The sequence below is a fragment of the Gobius niger genome (assembly GCF_951799975.1).
Source record: "Gobius niger genome assembly, chromosome: 7".
NCBI classification, from domain to species: Eukaryota; Metazoa; Chordata; class Actinopteri; order Gobiiformes; family Gobiidae; genus Gobius; species Gobius niger.
Genome location: NC_136858.1, coordinates 13146995 through 13168907, shown reverse-complemented (window position 1 = coordinate 13168907; position 21913 = coordinate 13146995). Strand labels below are relative to the sequence as shown.

The 21913-nt window shown below is 42.8% G+C and overlaps 1 protein-coding gene across 9 annotated transcripts in view; it reads right to left on the bottom strand.

Annotated features, from left to right (window-relative positions):
- Positions 1–13314: 13314 nt before the first annotated feature.
- pax2a (paired box 2a) overlaps positions 13315–21913 on the bottom strand; it is a 44903-nt gene continuing 36304 nt past the window's right edge. For 8 of the 9 annotated variants that reach the window (XM_079559962.1, XM_079559963.1, XM_079559958.1 and 5 more), the window contains 3 exons: positions 17303–17404; positions 14163–14249; positions 13315–13987 (listed from right to left, as the gene is read on the bottom strand). In XM_079559962.1, the coding sequence (XP_079416088.1) occupies positions 13911–13987; positions 14163–14249; positions 17303–17404 (266 nt within the window). In that variant the 3' untranslated portion in view covers positions 13315–13910. The remainder of the gene's footprint in view (positions 13988–14162; positions 14250–17302; positions 17405–21913) is intronic. The other variant, XM_079559966.1, reaches the window with a different exon arrangement.

The window sequence follows — 21913 nt, the reverse complement described above, 5'->3', positions numbered from 1 at the left end:
CCCTGAATGAATTGTGTTGACAGGGCAATTCATCATGTGTTTGGCCTGACAGTGACTGGGCGTGGGGAGGGGAGCGCGTTGCGTGGCGGGTAGCGGGGAGGAGTATGGAGGGGAACGGGGGCGGGAGGGGGGTTTGGTATAGCCAGTCAAGAGGTGCAGCAGGGGGGTTGCTCCCTTCCTTCCTTCTTCTCATCTTCCTCTTTTAGCGCCGCTGTCTTGTTGCGCGATTAAACCAAACGGTCAAACCCATCCACAGGCCGTGCGGTTTGTCAGACAGGCACAGCTTGACAGGACGGGGGCGCCGGGTCAGGGGATAACCCGGTGCTGTGGACATTGTGGCCTTTTGTTGGCGCACTTCCTCATCTGCACCTCCCAATTGGACACACGGACAGAGGGCATCCGGTAATCACCTCGCAATTGTATGTTGCAGACGGTATCGGCTGACACTGGAGACAAGACGTCAAGTTTGGTTCAGACAAACATGTTGTAGTATTAGTTGGTCTTCTCCCATATGTTGATTCTTCTGCCCCATACTTTCCTTGAACCTGGTCGGATAAGGGGACCTGGTGATGTTTTTAAGTCTGTGTCATTTTACATTCCATTTGACAACGATGGGGGTCAAAGTACTCCTGGTCACATACGCTGCCTATTACTTCAGTACAAGTAAAATTGCTCATTCAAACTATTGAGTTGAAATGCGAAAGTGGCTTTTATGGCTTCAAAAACATGAAGATCACGGCCAAATTCACCAGCAACACGGTGGGAACAAACCTTCTTCCTTGTCGTGAGTCTGTCAGCCATTGACAGAACGTCTACACAGCGACATTACTGTTCTGGTATGTGCATCATAAGGATATTACAATGAACCAACACATGACCAAATGTATACTTTTTACTTGAAAGAAGTAGAAGGAACAATGCCAGACCAAAAAACTAAGTGTCCACCTGGATTTCACTGTTCTGATCTGGGATTGCTGCAGTTGGTCAGGTCTAGGTTCAGCAACAGTCCAAACAGTGAAATCAGCTGATGACCAGGCTATTCCATCACTGGATTTCTTCTTCAATGATGACACAGTTTTATTCCATGACGGCAATGCAAGGATCACATTGTGAAAGAGTGGTTCAGGTGAGCGTGACATGGATCGGCTGCCACAGAGTCCAGCTCTTAACCCCATTGAGAATCTCTGGGATGTGCTGGAGAAGGCTTTGCACAGTGGTCACTGTCTCGAATCATCAATACAAGTTTTTTTTTTTGTATCTCCTACTTGTTTTCTTAACCTTTGGATGAATTGAAGAAAATGAACAAAACCCGCTATTAAGAAAGGTCTGTCCATTTTTTGTTCTATACAGTATTGTTTTCCTGCTTGTAACACAGTCTGAGCCAGTGATCCACCTTCAGCACTTCACGGTAAGCTGCAAACCAAATAAACATGTCAATTCCAAACCTTTAAAGGTGCATTATGCAACTTTTTATCCAAAAGAAAGTTGATATTTGTGCATATTTGACCTTGTAGTGACGCGGCGGCTGTATCAGTGGTCAACATGGCGAATTTACTTTTGATCAAAGTGGTCTCTACAACGCTCCAGGATCAACTGTTTTGTAGGTTTTCTGGTGAGAGGGTCCGTCAACAGTGAAACCCTTCCAAGTAATTGACCCTGGAGCGTCCTAGAGACCACTGTGATTGAAAGTAAAGGCAAAGACAAAGTCAAATTCTGCATAAAAAGTTGCATCCAATCCAATCCAATCCACTTTATTTATATAGCACATTTAAACAACAAAACGTTTCCAAAGTGCTGCACATGCAACAAAATCAATAAAACCAAAACAATGCAAATGAGCTCTACCGCTATATGAGTGTAAAACAATAAATATGAGTAAAACAGTTTAAAAGAATAAATATAAATAAAAACACATTAAAAACTATAAATAAGAATAAAACTCAATAAAATATATATATATATATATATATATATATATATATATATATATATATATATATAAAAATAAATAAAAAGACACAGAGGACCACACAACTTACGCGGTGCTAAAAGCCAGAGAATAAAAGTGAGTCTTAAGACGAGATTTAAAACACTCCAGGGTGGGGGCCGTACGGACGTGAAGGGGCAGAGCGTTCCACAGCTTAGGGCCGACAACGGCGAACGCTCTGTCCCCTCTGGTTTTACGGTTCGTCTTCGGAACCACGAGCTGGAGCTGGCCCTCAGACCTCAAAGCGCGTGGGGGGCGGTAAATTTGGATGAGGTCTGTGATGTACTGCGGGGCCAGTCCATTTAGAGCATAATGCACCTTTAAGATTTTGATCCTGCAATAGTGAATACATAAACATGATTTTCTGTTGATCCAAGCACTAACCATCATCATCAGAGCAATTGACCAACAATCATCTGCAAAGCTCTTTCTACATTCCACCACACTACTGCTGTTTGAGCAGATCGAAAAGGACCTACATTTCTATTTCTAATCTTTCATAGCCTAATATGAACTATCCCCATACCCATGCCTCCAAATCCCTCCACCTTTTTCCCCAAAGATATCTGCGCTCTTGGAGAATGACATAACCAGGTATAGCGCGGCATATTTAGCACTTAATTACACGACGTGTCACCCAATAGCCATTCCGAAGCCTAATCCCGCTCCTGGAGGCTAAATTGCCGTGTGCTGACTGATCTAACGGCATAATAGCACATATTTAGCAGACGAGGGCCGCTTTGAGAAACATTGCCTCTTAAGTAGACGGCTCTTCCCCACTGTTCATTATTCTAATTGTGGACGTTTTGGGGCGCCCGGGTCTCCAACGTGGCGGAGGAGGTCTTTAGGCTCGCGCCGAGTCAATCAATGCTCACTCATTACAAACATCACAAAGTCGTGTTCGTCGCCGCCTGGATGGTCCCCGGCCTCATCATCGCCCCGCTGTCAGAATCCCAGTCATCAGAAAGCACATTTGAACTCTCTGCCTCCCCCACGCACCCGAGTGATCTCAGCCCTTTTTATAGCCGGACGATACCACTGGATTATTTCTACAGATTTGAAGGACTCATAGTGGACACGGGGATGTTGTCATGTTTTTGGTTTCCTCCGGTTTTATATTTTACATTTTAAAATTTGGAATAATGTAAAGAAAAGCCTGCTTTCTGTTTTGATTAATGGCATGCTTGTAAAACAATGGCACCACGATGAACACACTTTGTAGAGAAGAGGTCAAACCTAAGTGTAATTCGGTACCTCTATCAAATATCTTACTAATTATGGAACACTGCTAAATACTATGACTAATGTCAGTGGTTCCTAAAGTGGGGGTTGGGTTTGCCTGGGGGGACACTTTTTTACATTTCTGACATTAAATTTGATGTATTTTTGATCGAAAACAGTATATTTTAGTGAAACTATCTTTGTCCACACCATAGATTGTTTGCAGAACTGATGACGCAACGGTCCATCTCCATGGGCTAATTTATTGGTCAAACTAACAATATTGCCATGAAAAAAATATCCAGATTTTCTGTCCTGACCTCTCCGTTTATACAGCGTTTACAAAAATACCCAAAGGAATGACGTCATTTATCTGAATGCATGTAGACAAATATCTGTGTATCTGTGTATCACAAGTGAACCAGATGTCAAGCCAGCCTAATGGTCAGAACTGCAGTAGTCAAGTGTTTACTCATGTGCAAAGCGAGTAGCATTTATGCATTTTCTACTCACACAGCATTGTCTTATTTACATATCAGATTTGGGGTCCTAATATGTAAATACAGGCAACATCAAATGCTAAATTAAGTGCAACATGCCAACAAAATAGCGTTTTTATTTTTCAGCTATTTAGCACCTCCACCATGACCCTCCAGAGAGTGCTAACCACTGTGCCACTGTGCTGCCCAAGTGGCGTGGATTATTTATAAAATGTAATGCTGTAGCAATTTGTGAGCATGTAGACAGCTTGTTGGAAAATCGATATATAAAATGAGCTTGTTTTTTGCCTTTTTTTTAAATCAGAAATATAACTGAGATAAGAACCTCTTTGGCAGGAAATTCCATCAGTGCAAAGCGCTTGCCTCGTTCATAAGTTTTACATGTGGATAGTTCTTGGCCTTGTCCTCGCCAGATTTGTCAATGTATTCCTGCACACACTTGTTGGTCTTTTGCTGAAATACCAAGACATACTCTACTCTACAAAGACTCTATTCTACAAAGTCTTGATGGTCAACTATAACCGACCAACAAGCATAGTTTGCTAAGAAAATCCTCTGAGTGCCAAAACATCAACAATTTTTCCACAAATGTTTAAGGGAAGTATTTGTCTTACATTTCATTCTGTCATGTCAGAAGAATCTCAATGCTTTGTTGTCACTGAGCTACATGTTTATGCCTGAATAAATAGCTTCAGCCAAACCGTTGTTGAACATAGAAAGCAGAACTTAAGGGCCTATCTCACCGGAGAGAGTTGCGGAGATGTTGTGGAGACTGCCGTGACTGGCTGTCTCCGCAACATCTCCGCAATTCAGATTGCGCGCATGCAAACGACTTATCTCAATGGCCTGGATACTAGAGTCGCCGCTAGTCACAGAGATGTCTCCAATATGTCCCATGGCAAAAAGGCAAGTCTAGTCTCGGTAAAAACGAAGAGTTACGATTTCAGCAGAGTCTCCACATGGTCTCCGAGAGGTCTAAGCAGTCTCATGCAGTTGTGACAATGTAGCGAACACTATTTGTTGTCCTCAACCTGTGAGTCGTTTCTGCGATGTCTTTGCAGGTTGAGGACAGCAAATACTGTTTGTGACACAACTGCTTGTGACCACGTTGACCTCTCGGAGACCTCTCAGAGAACATGCGGAGACTCAGCTGAAATCGAACCTGTTCGTTTTCACTGAAACTACTTGGAGATTCGCCTTACTGCCAGGGGGTATCTCAGAGACATCTCCGGGACTAGCAGCAACTCAAGTCTCCAACTAGTCTCAAGGCCGGCAAGATAGACCCTTAAGCAACGAGAACTTACAAAACAACCTTCAGTTCCCCCTAACATTATAAAACCACTTTTTGCTGCCTAAAGTGAGTCTATCTTTTCTCTTTCCATGCTTATAACAGAATCTCCTGTCATCCCACCTAATTTGCATCTTTCTTAAAACTGTCAGCTCCCTTCATATCAGCCTACAACACATACAACCCCACTACCCATCGCCATACCATAGAGGAGCCATCTCCCCGTTCCCCACGGTAACTCATTTGGGATTAGCGGAGTTAACGAAGACACTGCGGTGAACAAAACAGCGCCACTAATTAAAGGCGGTTCTAATGAGGGCCGCTTGATTGACACAGGGGGGTTGGCCTCTCCCCTCGTCGCCATCAGCCCTGACAGCCACATGATGGGGCTGACGGCAGACCCCCGTGCAGACAGATGACAGGCACGTCAGCAGACATAAGACCACCGCGGATCTGCGGCTCAAAAACACCAACGGCAAAGAGTGACAGTAAGTCTTGGTCAACTCATGTTTGCGCAGAGAGGGATCAGGAGGTGGGAGAGACTCCTGATGAGAAGTAAATGTGGTTCTATAAATGGACACTGAAGTTCACCTACTGTCAATCTGTCCAATGCAAAGTTTGTTCACATAGGGTTCTCAGCACTGCATTCAACGGCCATGGGAAAAAAGCGTCTGTTATGTTGGGCCAGATACTGAGCCACAATCTTAGTCAGAAATCCTTATATTGAAGTTCCAGAACTTAGTTACTTAGTCACACGTCAAGTGCCAGCGGTCTCAGCACAGCAGTGAGGGGAGGGGCCAAATGTGGGAAAAAAGTCATGTTAAAGGAACAGGCCACCATTTTTCCATCCTGAGATATAGCTGAGCTTAGACGAGTTGATACCTGTCTGGTCTTTGTGCATGTCAGTGGAAGAGCGTGGTAGCTTCCAACTTCACCCCCGTTTGGAGCTATAGGAATACATTGGGAGAGGCCAAATGCTAACAACATCTTTGGTCGTTTTGCGTGACTGAGGGCACGCAGTTCTTCCATGCTGTGATATGTTCTTACCTGAGCTTAGACGAGTTGATGTGTGCCTGTCTGGTCTTTGTGCATGTCAGTGGAAGAGCGTGGTAGCTTACAACTTCACCCCCGTTTGGAGCTATAGGAATATGTTGGGAGAGGCCAAATGCTAACAACATCTTTGGTCGTTTTGCGTGACTGAGGGCACGCACAAAGACCAGACAGGTACGCATCAACTCGTCTGAGCTCAGGTAAGAACATATCTCAGTATGGAAAAACGGTGGCCTGTTCCTTTGATATGCTTAAGTAACAATAAAATAAATGGTCAAGTAACTGTTTGACAACTCTGGAAGCATTCTTTTCTTCTTATTTAAAAAAAGAAACTTTTTGTTTTGTTTTGCCGTGTTTGTAAAGTGTCCCCACCAATAGTGACACCAAATCTACGTCCTTGGTTTATTGATATATTAGTATCTTTCAGTTAGATTTGTTACAGACCCAAATATAACATCAGATCGTGGCACCTGTAGTGGCCAATCAAAATCCGGGGTTAGCCTGGGCTCCCTCTGGTCCCGCCCCTGACCAGGCTAAACCCTTCCTGATACTTTTTGCATCTGGCAAACTCTATACCTTAAGGTTATTTAGAGTTTCTTGTTGAGCTATGTAACCATCTTTGTTTTAATGTCAGAAAGGCGACGGTATATCCATGATTGTTTATAAAATGGTCTGCAATGTGTCTGCAATACTGAAAGCACGGTTTCTGCACTGCGATTCACTATTTAAGTAAAGAATAAAGACACACCATCGCAAGTATATTAAAAAAAAAACAAAAAAACGAGAATCGCACTTAATCATCTCACTCCGACAGAGACATAACTCAACTTGTCAGCCTCCTCAAAAGTACAGTAAACCACAAAAACAACATCCCGCTTTAGCCCTTGCTTCAGCTTATGTCCCTGAGCTGTCTCCTCCGCGGCGCGCTCACACCGCCGTATACATTAGCGGTGACAGACATGAATCATGCCAAATAGGCGTCTAGCTAGCGCTGCAGGACCGAGTCCACAATGAGGGCAAAACTGTTTGAGTAAATCCGGCGGGCAGAAATGCTGGCCCCCAACGGCAGGGCCCCTTCATATTCCGTGTGTGTGTGTGTGTGTGTGTGTGTGTGTGTGTCTCGAAGCCTTCCGGATGACAGGTGCTTTCCGTAATGCCTAACTGATGAGAGCCAATCAGTGCGGGCCTGTCCTACTGGCGTGTGTCTCTTCTCCTGTTGTTGTCATCTGGCCTGCTAAAGTAAAGAAGAAGCTTGACTGACAGATGCATCCGGGGTTCACAGTTTATTGGTTTCTACGAGAGAGAGCCAGATATGCCAATTTAGACAGGGTAGTGACAAAAAAAAAAAAGTTCCCATCTAAATGGAATAATTTTACCACTGGGAATTCTCAGCTGGGAGAGGAGCCCGTTTTGCCAGTGTCTATGTGTAGATTTCTTTTTTTTTTTTTTTCATCTTTTAACAAGGCCTGAATGACAAACACGTAGGACAGTTAGGGGGCTGACAGAAACACCAGCTTTTGATGCTTCACAGGGGATCCATGAAATAAACAATAGGCAGAGAGGAAGCAAGAGAGATTGAATTACAACTCGGCGGTGGGATTGTGTGCGGGGGAGAGAGAGAGAGAGTCGGGGGCCGCTCTGGAGTGGTGTAGCAGGATGAAACCAATGCATCATTAAATATACTGGAGTCAGAAGCCGGGGCAACGCTCCCCTGGTTTCCAATACTTTCCTATTCCCCCTCTGCACTGCTTTGAAAACAAGTGCACCAAAATACAGCGGCAATTATCTTGCGATAGATTTGTACTGAAACAATATCATCGCGCAGTATACAGGAGGTAGATAGGGAAGGTTTAGTGCAGTGGTTATGGAAGTTCACCTTTAAATACTTTTAATACTTAAGTTAAAAAATACACTGCTGGACCCCCCCAAAAAAAACCACCTGGATGTAGCTAACTGTTGATGACCTGAACATCCTGAATAACCAGGTTACTCCATCAATGGATTTCGATACATCGCTTTCACACACTTGGATCGGCCGCCACAGAGTCCAGTTCGTAACCCCATTGAGAATCTTTGGGATGTGCCGGAACAGGCTTTGCACAGTGGTCACACTCTCCCATCATTAATAAAAGATCTTGGTGAAAAATGAATGCAACACTGGATTTGAAAGTGTTTGATCTTTTTGTGGTTTTCATTAGTTTGATGTTTTGTCACAGTGAAGAGTTTGGGACAGAATGTTATGAATTCACAGTGACCATGGAAATGTGCCGTGTTTGTGGGTACTAGCAAACATTTTCCCTAGACTAACATAAGCTAAAAACAATATAATAAGTGGAGGGAAAAGCTTTGGAACAATGTTAGCTGCTGAGTTGCTGCTGGTAAATGCATCTAACACACTGTTATGTCCAAATGTTTTAATGAGAACTCCAGTATTTTACCTTTTAAAATCTCCATTAGTTTATTATGGAAAAATCCCATGATGCTTAGTGATATGACATCATGATCCTGAACTCTAGAGGTTCTCATCTGGTGGTTTGGGACACAAAAGTGGGTCCATTTTTAGTAGTTTATGGACCTTTGCCAAAAATAACTTTTGGTCAGGTTTTTCAATGGAACTTGACAGTTAGCCTGACGATCAATACTGCAAAACGGGCTATTTTCATCAAGTAGAAATGAATATCTTGGGTTGCAGCTAACAAGACACTCTTTACTATCCACTGGTCTATAGGACTAACCAGTCAATTCGGCAACATCAGACCCAGGAGCAAAATCTAGCCCTCTAAATGATTTTAAGAAGCATCATTACACACATAAGAAATCAAATAGGCTAAATAACTATTGTCTATTCCTTTAAGATTTCCATGGGTTGCTCAGCAAAGCCCAGTGTTGGATCATATACGATGCATGAGACTTTGGAGAAACTGGTGCTTTACCTTGGGCTACGATTGGGAGGTTCAACCCCTAGGCTTTTGAGAAGAAAGAATATCGACCCACCACAAACCAAACTTGATCCCCCTGCCATAGGCTATAGAGATTGGGACAAAATGTCACAAGTCGAATGAGCAAACTCCACTTCAAGAGTCAAACTTCATGACTTTGTGATGAAGTGGTATTTTAACAATGAATTTTACCAATGGACCTTGAATGCACCATGCTGCACAGGTGCTGTAATCAGGGCAAGCCTATACAGGTGTGGGTCTACATGGCTGGCTTGGCATTGTCTGGGGCTGATTTGGGTGCTGCTGGTCCACTCGTGCTGCCAGCATGAATGGTTGGAAGGAGTGTAGAGAGCTCCGTCAAGGTGCTGCTGGTCCACTCGAGGCCATATGCTGGGAGCTTCACTATAAATGTGACCGAGTGTAGAGAGTCCCACAGCAACAGAAATGTTTATTGCCAAGGTATGGATGACATTTTCACTAATGTTTTCTGTAACGGAAGCTCATAATAATGGTTTGTGTTTGCTTTGGTGTTGCAGCCAGCCACTACTGTCTTTTGTTTTGCTCTTGTTTTTGCCTTTTTAATTTGGGTTTGTAGTTTGCATGTACCGAGTGAACTCAGCTAGTGGATTGGTTTGAAACCAATAGCATCGACCTTACTCTTTATGTAGCTGTGTTACTGCCAGTCCATTCTGTCCTATCAACATTTTTAAAAATTAAAACAAAGGAAATTTTATGGAGAAAAAAAACGATTTATTCCAACTCCTATTGTAAAACAAAATAAAAGTCCTATTTTTCTATTTCTGCCTCTGCATTTTTGTGAGACTTATGTTGTAAGGTGAACCCAAAACCTTGCCACTTTACTACAACTTCAATCTGCCACGTTTGTTGCCAGAAGGTGGCATCAGATTACATTAGTGTTGATTGGCGGCGTCAACTGGGTATTGTTACCGAAACACTGTTCCAACGTAAGCACTGTGGGTTTGATTCCCGACGATTTGCAGGATGTCTCTCCCTGCTCTTCATCCTATTCCTCTGTATTGAATAGTTGTGCTTAATGGATACAGTTAGTACAAACACTTCCCACCAACCTTGTTTTTAGTGCTGTTGCTACCGACTTGTGTAAACTGTCATGGTGCCCCTTGAGCTAAATGCTTCCTTCGTCTTACCTGGGTGAATGTGTTAGCGAGACTGTCTTTAGGTAGTGGTCGTTGGCACAGAGTGGCCTTCATGTCTCTGTCAGTCTGCTCCAGGGCAGTTTTGGCGACAGAAGCCGTTTACATTGCAGATGAGGGATTCATGTATAATGGGTCACTACTGTAAAGCGCTTACAGTTGGTAGAGAGAACACACTTACCGGCCATAACTGGTTAATATCTCTTCAGACGGTGAGATAGCATACTGTTAGCCAACTAGCTTCATATTGGTTGAGGACATAGACAATAAGAAGAGTATAATGAAACTAGAATCTCAAATAAAACTTTCCATTTTGAGATGTTGGAAAGTTTCATTATGGAAAAAAATAAATTTCTTACAAAAAAAAAGGTTTGTATTTACTTGATAATCGATTAATTCCTTGCATCCTGTTTGAAAGGAGCGTCGCCGTCCTGTATCTTGCACGTTGTATCAAAACACACTTGTATTCTGTTCCGACAGTCTGTGACAAACACGCTCTTAAACACCGCCTGGCAAGACTGTCATCACATTACACACGGTTATGTGCATTCCATATTCGAGAGCCATAACCCGCACGTCTTGTTCATAAAACCAACCATCAATAGTCTATCCATCTCACTCCCCTGGATCCTTGAACCTTATATCACGTTGTTATGGGGTTAATAATGAGAGGACACAAAGTCAACGGCTGACATATAAAAGATTTTATTTCTCATGTGCACAAAAGGAATTGGAACAGAAAAGAGAACAATGATTGAGGCCATATGAGGCTTTCCCGTACAGATTTTCATCAGAAATCCGTTTTGCGTCCGTGACACCTCTCCTGTATCATCTTTACAACCACGGGATTCCTTCGGAGGTGCTCCACTTTCCGCCGCTTTGAATGACGGCGGAACGCTTCATTTCCAAGATATGTCGAGCGGCGTGTAGACAGAAATAGGCAAATCCCAAGTGCAATTCGGAGAGGGTAGAATTTTCTCGGGGCGAGTGCGGACAGATAACTGGTTAACCCTGGAATCACGTGTGTGGAATGGAGCTTGGGCTTGCTTATGCTAATTGTTTTAGCTGATGGGCGCCGGAGGAAAAATAGACTTGGAAGCACAGATTACTGATCATTAGGTTAAAGCGGGAGTAGGTATTTTGTTGTTGTTGCTGTAACAAAATGCTAACTATTTTCAAGGTGCATTGTGTTGCTAAATCGCGCAACAAAGTATGATTTCTATGGACTTCTTGGTTCCCAAATTGGACAAACATCTGAAGGAGTGTCACTTGATCAATTCAATCTTTGCTTGAAGATGATTGTGTGTCCCTGCTAGGCTACTGTAGATGTTGTCATGAGTAGTACACACACCGCCCCTTGAATTGTATAGGCCCTTTTATTGTTATGGCTTTTAAATAATATTTCCTACTCCAACTTTAACATCACTATTACAAGCAACTACATGGCAACAATGTCACCGAGAGAAATGTGTTCAATTCGACTTTAGGGACAAACCATAGCAGAGAGAAGACGTTTTGTACATTGTGCCTTTTATAAACTCCTCCACACAAAAAAACTTGGAGATTATTTCGTCAGAGCCCGACCACAAACAATGATACAGAAAGCCATTAAACTCATTGCATAGTGACATAAAACATCATTATGACAGCCAAATCAAATGGACAACAACGGAAAGCCCGCGCACACACGCGGACCGTTAACATTGACTGGAGACACAAATGTAATGTGTGGTTTTTCAGTGTTTTTTTCTTTTTTTTATCTACAAAGGGAACCAGTACATTGTGTGATACTGCAGTGGTGGAATTATTTACACAGAAAAAAAAAAGAAATTGTCTTCACATTATTCACAAAATCAATCTACAAAGCAGCATCGGATGGTACGGTGAGTGACGCTAGCTAGCATTACGGTCGGAAAGTGTTTGCTTCTCGGAGTTCAGTGGTTGACTACGCATTTAAAAAGTTAATACTGCTTTATTTATGCATACATATACTGTAAATAAAATATTAAATATCAAACTAAGTCTTTGGCAAATGTAGTAAAAAGTACATTCACAAACAAACAAATAGCAAACGGAAGAGAAAGTGTTGCGACGGGAAATGGCTAATACGGAAATGCTAACGTTAAACAGGCAAGAAATTGGGTTCGTAAGGCCATTGTTGAAGCTTGTTTAACTGTGTAGGCATCTAGTGGTATGTATGACTGAAGGAATTTGATTTCTTTTTGCTAGTTTTAATAACCGCTGAGAGAAAGGTCCAGTTGTATTCGAGTCATATGCAACGTTTGTGTATCCAATTTAGCGAGAGGTACTAACGCAAATGTATCTGAAATAAAGAGAAGATATAGTGCAAACAAATCATGCATGGATGGAATGAGTAGAAACAGTCGAGACATTTTTTTTTTACATGAACAAAATAATTTAAACTCTGGGAAAACTACAGTGGTTTTCGACAAATGATTTACATTTCTTTTTATACATGTGATTGTTTGCCACAGGGAGTATGCTGCTGCCGTGTTGTAGGACAATGAATGCAGATGTAGCCAAAGCACCAGAGTAGCCAATAGCCAGCCCTGCCAGTGTGGACTTCAGCTCTTTATTCATTATTACATTGGGGATCCACAACATTGGTTCAAGTTTGCGCTATGGAACCATCTCCCTTGGACTTCTCCCGCATTAGAGCACAAAATTATTTCTACGGCTGTATTGGAAATCACTCCGGAGTCACTGATATGTCAATAGCTGCACGGTGTACCGTATTGGCCTACTGTGACACATTTGAGACGAGATAACAAGTAAGTTAGCATTGAACAAGCTACGGTAAGTTAGCTTTGAACAACCTGTACATTTTGTGTTTCTGTTTATTTTAGCTGAAGTAAAAGTTATTTAGAAAGTGCAGAGCAAAGTTTTTTAATTAAGGTTTGTAGACTTGAATTGTAAATGCAGGGACTTGAATAAGCATAAGCTAATTGCTAGCATACATTAGCTTTAAATGTAAAGCTGATGTTTACTAGCTATGTATGCTAGTAAATAGCTAGCAAACATTAGCTTTAAATGTAAAGCTGATGTTTACTAGCTACTTATGCTGATGAGCAAATAACTTATTCTTTCAAGTTAGTTAAAGCTCTTTGTCTGACTTTTTAAATTCTAAAACATTTTAAAAGAATTTCACCTTTTGAGAAATCATGGAATTGCTTAATTTGATATGATGCGATTGTTGCTACTTACTTGCAAGTGCTTGTTGTTACAAAGTGGCACAACTACCCTTCAAGCATCAGTAGTGAGTAGGGAGTGGTTTCGGATACTGCCTGTGCTTAATTGTGTACAGGAATGTGAAGATCTATGAATAAAATAACAACAACAACAGCAACAAAGAAACAAAAAGAAAACCCACAACATTTTTCCACATGGTATTCTTCACACTGTTTTTCTTCAATTAATATTTTATAATATATATATTTATATAATCTCTTAAAAGTCATTCTTGGAAATGTTCGGGCCTTCGAGAAAGCGATGAGGTCTGACCACTTGCAGTTCACCTTTTAATTTTTAGACCCAAAGTGTGAATTAGGTGTCCCGCTTGCTCCGCTTCTCCTTTCCTTCTTCTTCTTCCTCCTCCTCCCGGGTCACATGACCGCCGCGTCCGACCATGCGTTCCGCTCCTCTGCCTCGCTTTTGACCTCAAGTGTTGCTCAGACGGGGACAATATGGAGGCCCAAGCCTTGGCCCTGCAGTTTGAGCTGGTCGCCGTGGTAACTAGTGGCGGTCGTAGGCAGTGGCAGCAGTGGGTGGGGCGGAGCCACGGGATGCGGCACTATAATAATAAGGGGAACCTGGAAGTTAACAGAAGAGCGAGCCGTTGGAATCCGTGGGGTCAGACAAAGTATCAACACAGCCAAAGACACTTTTTTTTAGGCCTTTCATACTGGCAGTTTAGCAAAATTTACTCTTTAATCTCAATAGTCTACAAATGCTAATTTTGTTGCTTAAAGTTTATTTTGAACTCACTTAGTAACGCTGGATTGCTGAACCGCCATGCTTCGTTGTATGTGGTGTATTGCGGATGAGAGTACGGGTTTCCGGAAAAGTCTCCTCCTGAAAGAAACACAAATAAAAAAACATTTTAAACAACCTTGCCACCTCAACGTTAATTCCGTAATTCCAGACACGGATATCGGTGGTTGGCTTAAATCTTTTCCCTTCCCCGTTCTTATTCTCTCCTCTTTGTCCGCCGCCGTGCGCATTTGGAAGAGGGGCAGGTGGGTGCAGTGCTGTGGGTCCACACGTTTCATTCTTTTACGAGACTATAAAGGCCAGGTTTTATATGGGCCCGCTGAAGAATGGCCTTTGCTTTAACAGTGTTTGGGGGCCGCGCGGTAAATCGAAGTCGTTGGACAGGAGATGAAAAGGGAATCCAACGGGAGCGGATAAGAGCTGCTTAGCGTTCTGCCTGGCTGTTTGCTATCAGCTCTGTCCTCATAATTAGGTAGATGTTTAATGTATTTGCGCCAGTAGCGTAAAAAAGAAAAAAAAATACAGGGGAAGGATAACAACGGTGAGTTTATTGTGGATTGAAATTGAACTTTAAATGGTTGTTGTGGGATTAGGGGGTTGCGTTTTCGGTTGTGAAACCCAGAGCAGCACAGGTCAAATCTGTCCATAAGAGATGCATGGAATATATAGTAAAAAGTATTGCACTATTTGCCTTGATACATAAGGGCATAGTTGGTTACCTTAAAGGGACATTGCAGGATTTTTGACATAGGGCCTCATTTCCTAGTTATCCAGTGTTGCTGATTTCTGGAGATTTTTTTTGTAATTCATGCAGTTCTTATATTTAAAGAGTTTCGTGGCGCTAGGCTAGTGCAAGGCTAGCACATTTCTACGGTATCAGCAGGCCTGCATTAAAAACAGTCTGACCCTGAGGCAAATCACTTATAACGCCAGACTAACCATATAAATGTCTGTGTCGATCGAATAATCTTTGGATTATAACTGACCTTGCATCACATGAATGATCGCATTTTGAGGGACTAGTTTCTAGCAGATCACTGCGCTGCTGCGTAGCTTATACCACCACAAAGCTGATGCTGCTCAAATATAAGTTCAATGCAAAATGGTTAAAATAAAGAAATCAGCAACACCCTGGAGAACTAGGTAATGAGGCCCTATGTGAAGAATCCTGAAATATCCCTTTAACAATGTAATTTTAACTGTTTCATAAGAAAACCACATTCAATTTAACTTTGAAATGTATCAAGCAGAACACTACTATATAAAGCGGAAGTAAGTCATGTCTCTCTAGTCAGACACTCTTTTAATAATTGATTATAATTTGTATTTCTCTATGGACAGGAACACAATCACAAAAAAAGCTACTCAGTTTGGATTTCTGAAAATTGCATGTTTCTATATATATAAATCTGCCACTTTAGAGCAGGGAACTCCAACCAGTAGCGAGATGTAGCTCCCCAAAGTCCCTCTATATTTCTTTTTGCACTCGATGAGTCACAGTTTAGATACATTTTCATTTTCACATTTTGAACATGATCTGCGAACATTTAGGCGAATGTTGCAAAATAAACCCCACGTCATTTTCTTCATCACGTCATTATCGTGTTGAAATTTGATCTCGGCAACTGACTCCCGAGGGCGGACTTCATCGAAGCGCAAGTAGCTACAATTTGTTGCGTAAAAGTAGCTTTGAAGTAACAATAGAGTTCGGGAAAGTCCACAGTTACCATGGAGATCCGCCATCTTTGCAGCTGTTAGCATACATTTCCGTTGACTAACATTAGCTAAAAACAGTATAAAAAGTGGAGCAAATAGTCGTGGAACAACTCCGTTAGCTGCTACATCTAACTCACTGTGGTGTCCAAGCGTTTTAATGTGAACAATAACTCCTGTATTTTAACTTTTAAAATCTCCATTAGTTTCCAATTGCTGCTAATCCCATAATGCTTAGCGATATGACATCACATTCCCGAACTCTATATAATTAAGTAGAAAAAAGAGTCACGGAACAACTGTGTTAGCTGAAGATTCAATACAGCCAAAAAGCATCACTCTTTTTATGTGGAGTCCAGTAAATTACATTTTAAAATCTGTGTTGATTATTATGGAATGCACTGATATTTTCTTCAGCAGTTTCCATGATTCTACCGTCAGTTCTATATACTAAAGAAATTATGAGTCCACTTCCTTGATCCACTTGCGCTGTAAATACCGAGGCACTGTTTTTCTCGGCTAATTGGTTTAATTTTTGTCTCCAGTCAGCTCCTTGAACAAAAGCTATCTCTCTGCCTGCCCCCTTGTGAACACCTTTTCATGCTACGATTACAGGTCAGTGTGCCGTGTCTCGTCGTGATTCGAGTTTTTCTTTTTTTTTTTGGTGTGTGTGTGTTTGTGTGTGTGTGTGTGTGGAAGGGGGGGGGGGGTTCGCTGAGGGGTGACATCTCCAACACATTGGCAAGCGGCAGTTGTAGCATCCTCGCCGCCTGGTGTAACCGGAGCTCATCCCTGAGAGAGATAGTGATTTAAATATTTACAGGCCCTCCACGCCTCTGTGTTTTGACCCTTAACTGTTTGCCGTGAACCTGAACTGTGGGTTAAGTAGAGGGGAAAGAGATACGCTCGGGCAGGCCCTGGGTGTCCGGGGAGGCGCGAGCGTGGGCGCGTGCGTGCGGACCGGGGCCGCGTGCGCGCGCGAGCGAGAGCCAGTGTTTATTGACGGAGGCTGGTGTGCCGGTGCGCGTATATGCGGACATGCGGACACGGGCGGGCTAATAAGCGCTGGGAGCTGGAGTGTAACTGAGAGGAACTGTCCTATCTCACGGCCACTGATTGCGGTGATCGCCTTATCGAGTTCGGCTAATGTCCGCCTAACCGCACGCTAACCGCACGGATAACGAAGCCGCCGCCGTTGCCGCCACTTTTTCCCCTTCCCTTCCGCCCTGAACTTCACTTCGTGCTTTTGCAGCAGGTGTGTCTCTCATTGAGGGGGGGGGGGGGTTATCGACCTTAAGATTTCTAACCGACAGGGACTTTCTGATGACAGCAAAAAAAATAAAGAGAAAGTGGTGAGGCGATAATTAATGGCGTCGTAAAAAAAAAAAAGGAAAAAAAAAAGAGATCAAGGGAACACCTACCGGGGACCATTCCGGCGAGCGTGGAGGTGGGGTAGCTGCCTTGGCCTGTGGGGGGCACATGGGGAGGGTAGCCGGGTAAAGTGGTGCTGGCCATGTCGCGACCTGGGGAGACACAGAAACAGAGGGGAAACTAAGAAGGATGCACTCTCAAAATGCAAGCTAGCAAAGTCACCACGTCTCCTTCCCACGCCTAATTAAGTTCGGCTATAGCATGGGTGACCTCGGAGTTAACATACTGTACCGCCGGTGAATTTAGTGTCTACAAAGTGTTACAGCCAACTGCTACGCCACCTGAAAGCGCTATTTAGTTTATAGGCGGTTTAGAAAGTCCCCTTTCGCGCTACACATACCGCTTGTGTCACAATCGCTGTTCTATTCTTACACCCTGACAGGAACATCAGGACTATGAGAGGACCCCTGTGCCCCGCGCTCCTCATTCAGCTCTCTAATTAACACTGACAGCTCTGCCCCGGCCCGGACCGAAGGGGGCACCCAGGACGGGACACTTCTCTCTGCGACCCTATATGGACAGCCAAACGGTGCACCCACACACACACCTCCGGCTGTCACGAGGCTGGACTGGACGGACCCAAAGACAAAAAAAACACACACACACACACACACACACACACACACACACACACACACACACATGACTAACTGTTACAGCCGCTGTTCCCATGTGCTCGGGGAGTCTTACAGTGCAGTTTTCAGAGGGTGGAAAAGTGGTGGGAAATGAATGAGTGAAGAGTTGAGAGCGGTGGTAAAATGAAATGCTAAAGTTTAGTGTTAATTTGTGCGATCCAGACGACAAGCCAGCTGGGGCATTTTTTGTATGAAGCTAATAGCCGGCAGAAGGGAAGTCGCGTAAATAGTTTTGCATACATTATACTGCAACTCCAGCAAACCAGGAAGGACTCTCTTTTGGAAATGATTAAATATTGCGAAACAATGACACATTTTTGGTATTGCTTTATATTAAGGTGTGCTCATTAAGTATTAATAAGCATTAGTAACCTTACTAGGGTTATGTGTATTATTGATGGCCTATTAGCATGGTAGTTTATAACAATATAATGATCAGGCAATAATATCTTTATAAACATATTATTAATGACCTATTCATTGCTGATGTTTATTAACACTTTATTAATACTTCACGAGCACACCTTGATATAAAGCGTTACCGCATTTTTAAAGCATTGCTAATGCTTAATTAATCATTTATAAGATTTTTACCACGAATATGCTCAGAAATGGTGAATAATCATCCCTGACTCGTACCGAACTTTCACAAGACACTGGGATGGTGTTTCTATGACAACATGATATTGAATTTGAAGTTCGCTATATTTAGCCACGACGATATTGTGTTAAACAATATAATCAAAGACCTTTTAATGCCATTGAAACTAACTCTAAAGCTTTAAAATTACTGTTTGAAAAGCACTTCATCCTAAAACATCCCACTATAAAGATGAGATACAATGAAACACAACGTACTTATGGTCAAAAATAAAGTTTTACATTAGAAAAATGTGACAAAAATGATAATAAATGTACAGACGATGAATATTGAGCCCAAAAATTTATAGTTTATCAGTCATTTCTTGAGCGCTAAGTGGATATAGTAATTATCGTGACTGCCCTACACATAACATTAACAAATGATTATGAATGCTTTGTAAATGCATCATAAATGGTGAAGCGTGTTGCCATTTCAGTTGCGCTTTCCCCCACATCTTGCACCTTTGTTATACATTCCAGTAATCCCGATCTCTGGTGAATCTATCACAGCATTGCACACATGCACATGATCAATTAGCGTCCCTATTTTGGGGATTGTACCTGCTGTGAAAGGCTGGCTGGCATACTGGCTGTAGCAGGGGCCCAGGTAGCGGCTGGGAGTACGGGCATCTACACGCAGGCCGGACTGCTGGGGCATGACGTCAGCTAGGGCCAAGTCCCCCAGCGAGGAGGAGGAGGAGGAGGGGGTGTAGGGGGCAAAGGACGCTTCGCGGGGCTCGCGTATTACACACAGCGAGGACGCGCGGGACGGGTGAGGGTCTGGAAGTCCACGGCAATGAGCAAAAAACAAAAGGAGAAAACAAAAAAAGGGGAAAAAGGTGATGAAGACATGCACACTTTTCACTCAGTCAGATGAGATGAGATGAATGGGAGCGAGCGGTCAAGAGGGAGAGACTGCACGCTGACAAATCTCCCACCGAGAGAGAGAGCGGGAGAGAAAAAAGGAAAGTTTGCACATTCGTCAGGCGCAGAGCTGAGTACACACCACGGCGCAATAAATCAGCCGGGGACGGGCACCAAATGCTTTGCAGATTTGTGACATGAATTAAAGCCAGCCCCGGGCGTTTGGTGTGAAATTAAGGGAAAGCGTTTGGACTATCTTTCAGGGAGTTGGAAAACTTGTGCTTCTAACGCTCCTGCATTCACGCTCTCAGCTATAGCAAGTGTTGTTGACATTGTGAATTCTAAGAAGTGGGATGTAATCAGTTATATTTGTTCAGAGTATCACGCAAAACCTTTTACGAACTGGTAATCTTTTTCAATATTTTAGGCCTAAACCACTGGCGATTTCCCATTTTGAGTAAATCTGTGACAATAAAGAGGCAAAAGCGTCACGGTTACACATACAATGCAATGTAAGTTTAAAGAATGATTTGTCAAATTACGTCACTATAAAGCATCAACCAGGCTTTTATACAAACAATCAAGAAGGGAAGTCCAAACTATTTCTCAACTTACTGTATTTATAATCACAACTTTCAGGAAGCAAAGTTGAGCTTTACTATTACACGGTCATGCTAGCAACAACTAGCCTGCTTGTTCACAACCCAATAAAAAAGCATTACAATTAGGTTTTCCCCCCCCACAAATGTCTGCTTTAACAATAAACTGATGGACAAAACAAACCATCCAACTTCTTCAGGTACAGAACCAGATAACCGTCTAGTTCTAGTACAAATACTTTAAAGCAAACTTACTCTTGTCTAATTCAGCTACACCCTACCCACCTTTGCTCTTAACCAAAGCCAGTGTCGACGCTGATTGCATGCATTCAAGAGAGATACAGAGTTGATTTGTTCATTTACATAGCCTGTAATAATAATCTCATATGCAGCGAGCAGTAACTCATTCGAATAAGTGGAAACGTACACGGGTGAAATGTAGCAGCAACACATCGCGCCTGATCAATCAAGCTCAAACGCATAAGGAATTTCCCCAAGGTTTTGGAAAACAAACAACATCATCTCACGGCTGCTTTCGCACAACAAGAGCACTCCCACAAACAGGCGAACGATTGTCCCGCAGACACTTCACAGTTCTAAGCGGGCGCGTTCGCAATGGCATCGTGATGTGCTGAAGAGTCAACGAGATTAAGGACGATTGACTAAATGCTGATGCTGTGACTTGGTTTTTACGGTCACTTCTGTAAGCACTGGATAAAGTGCCTTATCTGTAAGAAAACAATTGAACAATGGTTATTATTAAAAATGGTAGCATTATTCAAGCACACAGACAAAAAGTGATGGTAAAAAGTGTTCAATCCATCAGTTTGTTTTTGAATTTTTGAAGACGTTTTGCTTCACAATCAAAAGGCTTCGTCAACTCAACTGATTATCTGAGGACTTTTATGCTCTTACATAAGGAGTTAAGCTTTCCCACCCACAAACACCCCAGTACAGATGACGGCTTGAAAAAGTTGCCCATAGAGTTATGATCCTCCATCTGAAATGATGGCATCAGACTCAGTAGAGCAGTTGTCCTAATTCGGCTGCCGAGGGCTGGCTTATCTCATTTTAGCCTCTCTGAACTGTCCAACCTGCGCAGTCGATGCCAGCTCTGCGCGGCCCCGCGCACGAGGGGTCGCGGGGCCCTTTGGGGAGAGATGGCTCTTTCCCGACACCATGATAGCCTCATTAGCTGCTTCCCACATCATTGTTATTTTACAACAGCACTGTGTGTTGCGATTCCTCATTAAGATAAGGCCCGCTCTATAGGAAGGGGGTGCGCTCCTGTCAGCCCTATGGACCTCCTGCCACAGCGCAGCAAAAAAAATGAAATAAAATACTGACTGCTTTCCCAGAGAAACCTGCACCTGTGCTGTTCTAAGGGATTGCAAAGTTTCTGTCACTGGGATATGTTAATGCAGATTTAGACAGAGATAGCAATTACACAAACATGGTTGTCATTTTGACCGGGCACAGCTGAACAATGCAAGTTTCAAAGCGACAGTGGAAATTGCTAAGGGACGTAGGGGTCATAAGTCAGTCGAAGCAGGCAGTGTGGTTTACTAAATGTTCTCAAAATGCATTATGGTGAAAACAAAATAATCATGAGTATATGATCAACTGACAAAAAAATGCAAAATAACTGCCGGTGAAAACAATGTAATCTTTGTTCAAGTCAGTATTTCTCAACAGTTTTGGAGAGACTTGTACATGTATTCAACTGAACAACTGAACCATTTCAATTGCCATACTAAAAACCATTTCATAGTTGAACTCAAGCCTCTTTTGTCTCTAAAACATTGACCTAAACTTCTCTACGTGAGACTGCCTGGATACTGTATGCCTCTGTTTCCCCATC